Source organism: Anthonomus grandis, chromosome 3, assembly GCF_022605725.1.
Source record: "Anthonomus grandis grandis chromosome 3, icAntGran1.3, whole genome shotgun sequence".
Lineage (NCBI taxonomy): Eukaryota > Metazoa > Arthropoda > Insecta > Coleoptera > Curculionidae > Anthonomus > Anthonomus grandis.
In genome coordinates, this window is record NC_065548.1 from 33,243,049 (window position 1) to 33,255,913 (window position 12,865).

The window sequence follows — 12,865 nt, forward strand, 5'->3', positions numbered from 1 at the left end:
CTTCTACTGAAAACTGTAGATTAGGATAGGATATTCTTTCGCGATTGCTTTTTTTATCATTACCTTTGAACAGTAAACAAAATTACACAAAATTGTTGCAGCTATGTAGAAGCGCGTGCTTAGTCAACTAGCGCCATCTTCAGGATCCTCCGCTTAGGATATTTTTCCGCGCCTTTGGCGTACAGTAGTTGGCAGGCCTCTCTCCAAAAAATCAAATCCTAAAGATCTCTAGAATCGTAGTGAGTATTTTGCCAAATCTTTCAAAAGTTTTGGAAAAATGTTCTTATAAACAACTACATCAGTATGTGTGTAAAAAATATATATCACCAAATGCCCAATGTGGTTCTAGAAAGGAATAGTCAGTTCACTAGTCACTTGTTATGTTCATATTTCAAGCATATATGATGACACACAATTTATTTAAATTTTATCTGAAAATGTCTTATTAGCAAATCTAGAAAATGCAAAATTAGGAGTTGTAAGTGATCAACATAATTTAAAACTAAATGCGTCAAAATCACTCTTACTCATATTTTGCGATATAAAAATTCCTGTTGTTGAGACTGCAAAAATCTTGGATATGATTTGGTAGGATACTGAGATGAGATTAAGAACTCACGTTGCTAAAATTACTGAGAGAGCGTATTTTTCTTTAAAGCTCTTATATTCTGATCTGACTTATCTTGAAGCAACAACTTCGAAAAAGCCTGTATGATATTATCAAATTTTAATTACTGTGATTTTGTATATGGACCTTGTTGGGATATGAACACGAAATATAGAATCCAGAAATTTCCTCTACAGGACTTTTATTTGGCTATTACAAAATATTGATATACAACACTGCTTATTACTTGCTGAAGGATAGATATATTTTCAAGACTATAATACACACGTCCTATTCGTAATTTACTTGTTTTACCATATCGGACAGTTTTTTTTAAGAGAACCTTTGTTTATAACGTCATGAAATTATGCAGTGCAATTCCTAATGAAATAAAAATTTAAATATTGAATAGCTTTCATTTATTGAAATTCAGTCAAGAAAATTAAGGGGTAATATTTTTGTAATTTTCTAATGTAAAATATAATATATTAAGTGTCTGCTGTCCTTTATTTTTGCTACTTTTTCTTCTTTAAAGTTTTTTTTTTGGTGGAATGTGAGCATTATACTGGGTAGGAAAAGAAATTAATTTTTTATTAATTGCATCTATAGATAATGTTGTAAGTAAGCTTAGTATGGTCATTTATATTACGATTTTCTTTTTTTTATATTACAAATATTAGTAGTGCTGTAGTGATTCAGAATGAGTAGCTAACGTAGCTAGATTTTTTGTTTTGTTTCTTATTATATTTAACATATTTGTGTTTTTTGGTGTCTAATAAAAGATAATTTATTATTATTTTATATTTTATAGACCGGTGGGCAAATGGCAAGTAGCAGCGGTAGTGGTGGCATCACGGGAACCCAGAGCGATCCTACTAGCCCACCCTCTGGTTCCGCCGGAGTAAAAGTCATTGACGGATGGGATAATGAGGAGTGGGGCAGTATAGATAAGGAACCGGTAATGTTGTTTTCATATTACTATTTATTTTACTATTTTATTTCATCCTTATGATAAGTCATACACATCTATGACAGACAGTCTTTGGACAGTTAATCTGGTATCAATCTGTAAGTTAAAAAAACTACGCAGATTTTTTTGTCAGTCGTTAGTGTGCTTTGAGGAAAGCTTGAGAATGAAATTGTATATCCCCCGTTACCGTTTTTTAAGAAATTTAACTATTTATAGCTAAACCGAAGCGACAGAACCAACGCCGTCATAGAGGACATCAAAGTCAATAAAACACAATTTTTTCTATTGTCGTAATGAAATTATTTTTTCCCCTACGTTCAACTGCAAGGCTTCTGCATACATTCTCCGTTAAGTATAAAATTTATCATTATATCGTCTACATTCGCATGTGCTCATTTAGATTTATTCCGTTTACTTGTATAGTTAATTAAATAATTTTGTATCATGCAGGTTATGTTTATACGACTTAAATTTAAAAAAATTACTCCATTTATGTCCATGCGGTTTGCCTGTATTCGCTTTTAAATGTCAGAGTACTCGTCATCCATGCAGTATTTCTGAGAACACTTTCTTAAAACAGTAGAAATCGATCGAAGAGACTTTATCTTGACTTACTCGTTTAAAATAAACACTGTACAATACGTAAAATGTTACGCTTCAGAATACTAAAATTTTATTAGTTAATTCGGTTAGATCAATATATAAATCTTTAGCCGTAGATACAAGTATACACTATATTTTATTAGGAAGCAGAAACTGACATGACATCACCTTCAGATGCCTGGAGCCCTACAGAGACCACTCCGATAAAGAAGATGGATAATGGAAAGGGAATGGTTAATAGAAAACCCCAGACGGCTTGGGAAGACACCGAATTTGAGCCAATCGACGAAAATTCTAGTATAGGTAAGAAAAATGCCGGCTTTTAAAGCGGTAAGTTAAAAAGAAGCGTATGAAGAAAAAAAAAGTACTGCTGTTTATCAACTAAACACTGTATCGAGTCTTCTGTGATTGTATTAGGTAGTAAAAATTAAGTTATAGGGAAGAGGCTCGTAGGGTGGAATGGGTTAGGTTTTTCACCGATACATTCAAAAAGACTACATATGTTATAAATCCATTAATACTAATGAAAGCTAGACGCATATATTTTATAATGTTGGAATAGTAAATAAAGTTCAGATAGCTTGTATTAAAATACCTACTATTAGTCAGTTTTTATTTTTCTAATATTTAATTTAAAATATTGTTCAGTTTTGTAATATTTATGGTGAATCGTCAGTATTGTTCGTGAGTCAAAAAAAAAAAATATTTTTTGTGTGATAAACAACATAAAACAGTTTGCTAAGTTATAAATAATCATATTGTGAAAGTGCAGTATCGACAAATATTTGGACAGCTGCATTCTAAATCCTATTCGCTAGACCTGCAAATATGTGATGGAAAAATGTGAATGGCAAGCGGAAGCAAGACATTTGATGGCGACCCTTCAAATAGGTGTTTTAAATGCAAGGCATTATTTGATGATGTAAATTCAATTATTCAATGCACTGTGTGGTCTATACTATCATGGAAAATGCTGTAATATGGATATGCCTGGTTTTCATGTAAAGAAATTCACCTGGAAATGTGAAATATGCGATCAAGCCGATAACACGATATTGGCACAGCCCATATTTCAGAGACCACGTTTAAGAATAAGGAGCCCCTTAGATGGCACACATTAAGAGTTGGAAATTGGGGCTACTCTGCTATTTTTAGTGTTTATCATTTATTAGATTTACCTTCGGACAAGAAACAAATAACCAACTTTCATTCTTAGATACTCTTGTCATCAAAAATAACAATAAGTCAGAATTTGATATTTATAGAAAAGAAACAAATACTTTTAGATACGTAAATAATGACTTTGACCATTGTTTTCAACATAAAATGGCTAACATGCATTTCTTGGTACATCGTTTGGTCTCATTTTGTCTAAGTAATAGCACATTTAATAAAGAAACAGCAACAATTAAAACAATTGCTAGAGTCAATGGTTATGACGATAAGATTTTATTGATAAGCTGTTTAGAAGACATAGGTTTAAAGTTAATCTTAAAAACTACCACATTTTAAAAAGATGAAAATAAGCAAACTTTTGTTTCCATACCATACGAACTTATCTTGACGAGAGGCTTTGATAGAGTTTTCAAAGACTTAGTTTTGAGAATGGTCTATCAAAGTTCGGTCAAGTTAAGAAATCTTTTGGAAAACCCAAAAGATAACATAAAGACTAATAAAAAGTCTGGGAGTCTATGAGATTAATTGCAACGATTGTGATAAGAAGCACATAGAAGAAACCAGAAGATCAATCAATGTCATATTTAAAGAACATGTAGCTCATGTGAAATATGGAAGAGTTGAAAAGTCATGTGTGGCTGAACAAACTTAAAATTACTTAAACCAGTTAATAACAATAGAAAATTAGATGCATACGAAAGTTTAGCAATATTCAAAAATCAAAAAAACATTCTTAACAGGGCTAAAGGTCCAATCCCTTATAGTCAATTATATAGTTTAGTTAGTGTTTAAGATTTGTTTGGTCATGCTTTATTGCTTTTTTCGCTCTATTAGTTACATCATTAGTATATAAGGAGATTTGAGGGTAGTTTTAGTTTAGTTTTAGTCTTCCCCCAAAGATGTTAACAACGTTAGCGAAACACGTGTCGAGAATTAAATTAAAGAATTTTGATTAGTGGTAAAACTGTCTCGTAATTTGAGCATGACACCAAAGGTTCCAACCATAGGACTATCAATTCTTCAAAAGAAGAACGAAAACAAGGTGTTGTTAGTTAAACAAGAGTGTCCTCAGAACGATGTAGCAAGTAAAGGAGGACCTTAGAAAAAAAGTTTATCCTACCGATATAGGTACTGGCTTATCTTTGGGTAAGCCTACAAAAAATGGATGAATAATATTAAAGTGTGGAAATAAAACAGGATCTATGCAATATGCAGGCTCAAATTTAGCAGAAAATGGGTGATTTTCTTATATATTTGATGTCCCAAAAGTTTTAAAACATAGGGTCAAAATAGTGGGCATAAACGAATATGAACATCTCCAACCTGATTATATCAAAAATAGAAAGCTAAAATAATTTACTTAGTAATACATTGAAGAAAATTAAAATTCTAAGGAGAATGAAGTTAATAAACCCAAAGTTTACTATGGTTTTGGAAGTGGATGCAACTACAACATAAGCTGGTAAACATAGGCTGGAATCGTTGCTTAGTGTTTAATGACTATGGATAAGACGTTGTAGGTATGGTCAAGTTGTCAATGAGTGTAGGGAAAATAAAGTTCGTCAGTGTAGTGGTGACCATGATTTTAAGGAGAGTCAATGTTGTGTTACGGGTTTAATCTCCAAGAGATATAAATTGTTTTGCTTAACTAATTCTCTTTAAATTAAAATACAGAAATATAAAACAGAAATATTAACTGATTAATTTTTTTTTGTCAGGATGAAGTAAATTTCAACCATAGTTTCATTAAATAATTTATTTAATTTATTTACTTCAGTTGTAACATATCCCTAAAGATAAAAATCCAAGGGTGTAATATCTGGAGACCTAGCTGGCCAATTTACAGCACCGCGGTTCGCGATAAGTTTATTGTTAAATGCTTGGGTTAACAAGTTTTGAATGTCCCGAGTATTATGTGTGGGACACCCGTCTTGTTGAAATCATACTTCACTTCGTATTTCTTCTTCAGATATTATAGCTCTCACGGCAGGTAATATCTGCTCTTCCAAAAGATTTAAATATCTTTCACCTATCAATATTTGGTGATAAATAAAGGACCCAATAAGGTGATAATCTAAAAACAATTATAGCATTTTACTTGAAAAATTTTGTGGAATACATTAAATCACCACATCATACATTAAATCCAAATCTTACTTGTAGCCTACGTTCCAGCCTCTTCATGAGGATTTTCAGTAGCCCAAAAAATGACGATTATGCCAGTTGAATACTCCGCAGTTGCTAAAAAACGTCTTGTCGGTCCAAATAATTTTCCTGCTGAAATTAGGTATTTCTTGACATTGTCTTACAAACCAGTTTGAAAATTCTAATCATCTTGGGTAGACTGTATCCCTTAAACCTTGAACAATAGTAGGCTTTTATGGACGATATTTTTTTAAGGACTCTTTAAATGGTAGTCCTTGGTATATTCATATCAGTTACAGCTTTTCGAGTGGATGTTTTTGGGTTCGCATTAAAATGGTCTAAAATGTTTTCATCGCGAGCTTCATTGTTCCTTTGATAATTTTCTACGTTGGAATTTCAAAACTTCCATGAGTTCTAAGGTTCATGACAAGCATAGCGAATAGTCTTGGACCCGGCAGTTGTCTCTTAGGATACAGTTCCAAATATCTGGCGATTGCTAGATTTGCATTCCTATTACATGTAATATAACATTCTAATATATCAAATTTTTCTTCATATCTATGCCATATGCGATATACCGCATGGCGATTTTTTCAAATTAAAATTTTAAACAAAACTCACTAAAAACAAACGGAAAAAACTAGATACGGAAAAACTATTTAATACTAACAAGAACATGAAATAAACAAGATAAGAACTACTAAAAAAGATAAAAAGTTAAATTAAAGAAATAATATTTTGCAGAATTGTCAGTAAATGACGCTAAATTATTGATCAAAGGTAAATGTTTGTACAACAATTCCCTCCGTAGTCATGGCCTCCGCATTCGTGGCCAACTCCGCGAAAAATAAACTTTGTAACTTTTTGGCGTAAGAATGAAATATTTTCATAAAGTGTTATACATCATTTTAAAGGAAAGAAAAAGATCTTTTTAATTTAGTTAATTTAGCAAAAAAACAAAATGGCCGCCATAAGAAAAAAAGGAGTTAAGGATGGAACCGAAATGTCGAAAACAAAAACTGAATTCAGGTCCTTGCGTTGTCCTTAAAAAGTTGCCCTAATAATGTTTTTACAGATTTTAAAAATGCGTTGAAATAAAAAAAAAATAGAGCCCTTTTTCTAAAATGCTACTTTTTGATTTTGTCCAAATATTTCAAAATCGGAAAAAGATAAAATCGTTCTGAAAGCGGCACTTAATTACTTTCCTCATTTAACCAATTTTCTATCTCTTATAGTTTCCAAGATGTCACATACTACATATACAGGGTGAGTTTTTTAAAGTGTTACAATGCGATATGTCAAAAACGCCTGCACATTTTGGTGACATTTCAAGTATACCGGGGGGCACTTTTTGTGATATTTTTGACATTTGTCCCTTCACCCCCCTAAGAGGGGGGGAGGGTCACTTCCTTATTTTAAATGGAATGACGTGTTTTTTATTCTTAAATACGAATCTACATAAAATATGAAGTCTGTTTACAAAAAATTTTTAAAATTGCTCTGCTGGTTATGGAATTATGATCAAAAATGTTTTGATTAAATTTAAAAATAATTCGAATATTTTACTATAATAACATCCGGTTGCCATGGAAATCCTACTGTTTATTTTACTAGTATGGATGGAAATGAAAATCCTAGTAACAGTAGGATTTCCATGGCAACATAACAAGCAGTGTCACATAAAAATTTTGACGTGTTATTAACAAGTAAATTGTGTTTAAAAAGAAAAAAATGGAAGCGAATTTCAGTGTAGAAGTAGATATGTTGTTAATTTTGGGGAAGTGCAGAAAAAATTATAGGGAGGCTGCAGTAGTGTGGGCCGAGAGGTTTCCGGATATTCCAAAATCTCATATGGCCTTTAAGAGACTGGAGACCAAAAGTCGTATGACTGGTAGTCTAAAAAGTAAACGACGAAATCGGATTAAAACGCAAACAGATGAAAATAAGGCAGTTGCTGTATTAGGAGCAGTAGCTATTGATCGTCAAATCAGTACCAGGCGGCTTGCTTTAGATGCTGGAATTAGTCAATCATTAATTATAACAATTCTGCACCGGTACAAGTTTCATCCTTACCACATTACACTTCATCAAGAGCTTTACGGACATGATTTTGAGAATCGCATTAATTTTTGCACTCGGATTTCAACAAAAATGCGTGAAAATAACCATTTTTTGAGAAACGTTATTTTTTCTGATGAGGCTTCTTTTAATAATTGCGGGCAGGTAAGATTTATCTTATTTAAATTAGAACATATTCAAGTTTTGGTTGTTTGTTTTTCTAAAAGGTAAACAGGCACAACATGCATTACTGGGCAGCAAATAATCCTCACTGGATGAGAACTGTACCAAATCAACATCCCTGGTCTGTGAACGTATGGTGTGGTATTTTCGAGGATAGAGTTATTGGTCCGCATTTTTTCCAAGGTCATTTAAATGGACAGGTCTACACAGATTTTTTAAGAAATCAGTTACCTCGTCTACTAAACCAAAATTTAAATCCTAACGTATGGTTTCAGCAGGACGGAGCTCCACCCCCTTATGCCATACAGGCCCGTACTTATTTAAATGAGATTTTTGAAAACAGGTGGGTTGGTCGAGGTGGTCCTGTCAACTGGCCTGCTCGTTCGCCAGATTTGACCCCCCTTGACTTTTTTTTATGGGGATTTATAAAAGACAAAGTAATGGCTAGTGCACCTACAACTCCAGAGGACATGAAGAACAGGATTCGTTTTGCTTGTTCATTAGTGACACCAGCAATGTTACAGCGGGTACGAAACTCATGTCAAGAAAGGATAAGAAAGTGTTTGGAAGTCGAAGGCGGTCACTTCGAACAGCTCCTTAGGCATAATACACGATAGACGATAAATAGTTAAAAAGTAGGAAATAATTTGTTTTTATTGTAGTAGAATATTCGAATTATTTTTAAATTTAATCAAAACATTTTTGATCATAATTCTGTAACCAGCAGAGGAATTTTAAAATTTTTTTGTAAACAGACTTCATATTTTATGTAGATTCGTATTTAAGAATAAAAAATACGCCATTCCATTTAAAATAAGGAATTGACCCTCCCCCCCTCTTAGGGGGGTGAAGGGACAAATGTCAAAAATATCACAAAAAGTGCCCCCCGGTATACTTGAAATGTCACCAAAATGTCAAAAAAAAATTTGCAGCCGTTTTTGACATATCGCACTGTAACACTTTAAAAAACTCACTCTGTATATCCTAGCACATACTAGTAACTACAAAAAAATTAGGCCAAGATTAATCGAAACTATCTGTCATATTTTATGACTAGGTAAAGAATGAATCTATTAAAAATAGGATTGTCCGTCTTTCCCAGATTTTAAGGTATGCACTTATCTGTCAAATACCTAGGTGTTGACATGCTGGGTTTAACTACTAGGTACCATCTGGTACCAATATTGGTTTTTAAGTGATTTGCAACTATGGAGCAACTTATAACTTGAGGACATGGTTTAGCAACAATGATTTTAAAAAAAACTGATTTTGCAATGTAATCGTTATGCCCCTGTAATGTCCATGTTAAATGTTAAAATTTTGGTTAATGTGCATTTATTTATATATAAAATAAAACACAATATGTTGCCCGAATACATCTTTGATAAATTAAAGGTTTTTGGTAATATCCATAATTATGAAACACGTAACCGTAATGATTTTGTTTTATTAAAAAGGTATATTTTATATGGACTTAAATCAATTTAAGAGGGTTAAGAGGGAATTTATCGAGAGTAATTTTTAATTGTTGCTTGTCTTGTAGTTTTGTACATCTTTCAAGTCTGTTCGTAGTCTTTTTTTCTTAGAACATTTTATTTTTACATAATTTAATATTTTATTAATAGGTTAGATAGGTTTTTAATGTTTTATTTACACTTGATTTCAAATATTTTACTAGTGTCTTTATAATTGTCTAGTCTTACCGCCTTTTTGTATTACTTAATCTACTTTGCTATTACCAATCCACTTATGTTTGTAGCTCCTTTTGTTAAATAAAGATTATGATTGATTAATTTAGATGCTATTTTGGCGACTACCTTTTATCTATCTATTAAAATTTCAATCAGCTCAGGCCGTGTCAAAATAGTACTTTTACGGCCAGGGTTAGATTTTACAACATATCTAGATGGCGTTAGGTGTTTTTCGTTTTGAATTTCAAGCAATTTATTGGACTCAGGTTGTTTTTCTTTCTTTCCTTGGTTATTCCCGTCATTGGTTACGTACACCATGCTTAAGGATCAATTTTTTAGATATTGGCATTTTCGATACTGGTCTGTTGTTGCTTTGATCAAATCATCATAATTTTTAATGCATTTTTCATACGTTTTTCTATTTCTTGCAAATTTTTCTAATTCTTGTTTAGAAATTTACATGTTTGTCTTATTCTAGTTTTCAATGCTCCTAATGCTCGTGGATGGTTTTATAAACTTTATTTTTGATAGCATCTCAGAGAACGAAATCCAGAGGTGGGGGACCTAGGGGGGCTATGCTACAAAAAGACTTCTGCGACCAGACCAATCCATTTGTCTTGACAATTTTCATTGAGCGATCTTGTTAAATCACAATATTATAGATCCGAGCGCTATCTTGCTAAATATACAAATTTTTTCTAAAAGTTAACGGCAAATCATGGCAGCATCCCAGAATTAATTCTGCAAAAAAATATAGGGGTATTGACCTTGATAACGGTAGTAGATTTAACTCTCGAAATGTTGGTTCAATAAATAGGCATTTCTTCATTTTGAATTTCAATTAAAGGTTAGGTAGGACATTGAAAAGAAGAAACGAGCTCAGAGCTGCAAAACCTCAGCTCCTGCGTATATAAAAAATTCTATTTTACCTCGAGTAAATTATTGGACTTAGATTGGATTAAATATAACACAAGGTATCATTAAAGATTTAAGTTCATGTTTTTATTTCTAAATACGTGAATAGGTCTATTTTCTTCTTGTCAATAATTGAGCGTATGATGCGATAGATGATATTTTCTAAATTGATATTTATTGAAATAAAATAGGTAACTAATTTAAGAATAGATACAACGCAATTTTTACTTTAGATTATAACGTTACTTTTAATATAATTGTAACTGTTATTATATTATTAAAAAACAGCAATGCAGAGTTTTGTGAGATAAATTTAAGTTATGACTAAGCATATTTATTCGGTTCATTAAAGTCACTACTTAATTGAGTTTGTATAATGTTATAATTTAGCAAAGTGCAAAAAGAGGATGTGAAATGATTAATGCCTTAGATGTGCTTCATGTTACGATTTAGCTATGTTTAATAACATTGAACAAGTTCAAAGGTTAGAAGCTGGTGACGAAATTCGAAGAATGAATTTTGCCAAGTGGGTCATTCGAAATTGAAGTAGGCATATGAATATCTGGTAAACCATATGGATTTGAAAGCAGTAAAAACTCTGAAAAAATGGTCGACGTTATGAGTATTTGCAATTTTTTTCTACATTTTGACCAGTACTTAATTTAAAAATAATTGTAAATAATTAATACAATTTTGAACATAATTATTTTTTGTTTCTTCTATTACTTACATAATTTATATTTTTTGTTTTAAATAATAAATCGATCATGTAGCATTTACACATAGTTTACAAGATTTTTTAAATGGAGTTTTAAAACAATCTGTAGTTTGTTTGAGATACATTTACCTAACATTGAAGTCAGTAGTTTTTACTGAGGAATTTTAATATGCAGAGTCTAATAGGCATTCTGGTTTGCTTTTCTTATATTATTGCTTGCTTATATTCGAAGTGAAGATAGTCATATATATATCATACAGTTGAAGTTGGATTTTCTGGCAAATCTCCTGATTTTCTCTGTAGATCCCCAAGGTGTTATCACTCTTTGCTTGTAATATGCTTGTTGTGTATTGGTTTGCTATATATTTATGTCCTTAGGCGTCCATTGTTGTTCTTTACAAAAAGGGTATATGAGTTTTTTATAAAAATCTCAGCTTTTCAATTAATATTACTCTAAAAAGTTATATCTTTGCCGAGTCGCTCAGAGCGACCGTTATCGAGATTATTGAATTTTTAATTTTGAATGCAGCCTAAATAAAAAAATTACGATTTTAGTCATTTACGATTTGCATTTTTTTCTAGGAAAGTTCAGTTATCGAGGGGCAAATTACTCGAAAATACATACAGAGCTAAGCAGTACTAATCGAAACTAACCCATATAAAAAAATAAGAAAGCGCCACATCCCACATTATTGAAATCGTGACTTTAGGTTACATGTACATATTTCAATATTTTTATCGCAGTCTTTGATAGAAATTAATTAATGTAGGGACCACATTATGGCAATATCAAATATTATTTCTGGCAAAAGTCTGATTAAGAACCATTAGAGTCCTTAGGCTAAAGTCTCTTAGGGAATATTACGATCAAGTTTATCCTAACCGCTGGATTGGTCATAAAAACCATAAAAACCCAGAAGGCAGCAAAACTATTTCGAGACAACAAATATTGTTTAATATCAGGTCTTTCATTAAACGAGTAACTAAGTGTATAGAAGTTAACGCAAACCATCTTACAACAAATGCTTGTAAGATAAAATAAAAAAATCCATTGCTGTTAATATTATCCTTTTATTCTTCTATATAACCATATTATAATAAATAATATTATTTGTTTTGTAATAATTTATTGTATGCAAGACTCGACAAAGGTAATTTACTAATTAATATTATAATATTCTTGAGTAATATTGATTGAGATTTTAAGATTTCTATGAAAAATCCATATACACTAAGGCACGAAAAAGTTGTACACGTTTTTACCTAATCGGACTATCGCCGAGACCATCCTCTAGGATTTGTACATAAATTAAAATTTAATTCGAATTTCTCGATACCAAAAACCCTCTGTTATCAAATTTTGTGCTGATGTTTGTTTTTATATGAATTATTACAAAATAATGAAAATAAAAATAAAATTTTAACATCCTGTATCTCGGTTATTATCAATTTTCAGACTTGACAAATTTGGTCAGATCGTAATATTTTCATCCAAAGAATATGCTGTTACTCTATATCCACTAGGTTATGGGACACTGTATAAATCTCTATTAATCAGCAAATAATGAACTCAATTATCCATGAATCAAATCAATGGATCGAAGCCAACAGCACTTAAAAACTTTAAGTGTATAAACTAAGAAATCGTGGGAGTAAGAGCTAAAAATAAGATAATGCACTGTAAATATTAACAGTTTCGAGTATATTTAAACTTACAAACAAAATTCTAAACATGTTATTTCAACAAAAGAAAAAATAACCACCTCAGAATTCCAGGCCCCAATAACAAACTTAAGCCC

The 12,865-nt window shown here is 31.6% G+C and overlaps 1 protein-coding gene across 2 annotated transcripts in view; it reads left to right on the forward strand.

Moving 5' to 3' along the window:
• Positions 1-12,865, forward strand: part of LOC126734559 (N-terminal kinase-like protein) — a 116,066-nt gene that overhangs the window by 87,802 nt on the left and 15,399 nt on the right. For both annotated transcript variants that reach the window (XR_007660080.1, XM_050438245.1), the window contains exons 11-12: positions 1,419-1,565; positions 2,324-2,483. Coding sequence is in view for 1 of the 2 variants with exons in the window: in XM_050438245.1 (XP_050294202.1) it covers positions 1,419-1,565; positions 2,324-2,483 (307 nt within the window). In the remaining variant the exon portion in view is untranslated. The remainder of the gene's footprint in view (positions 1-1,418; positions 1,566-2,323; positions 2,484-12,865) is intronic.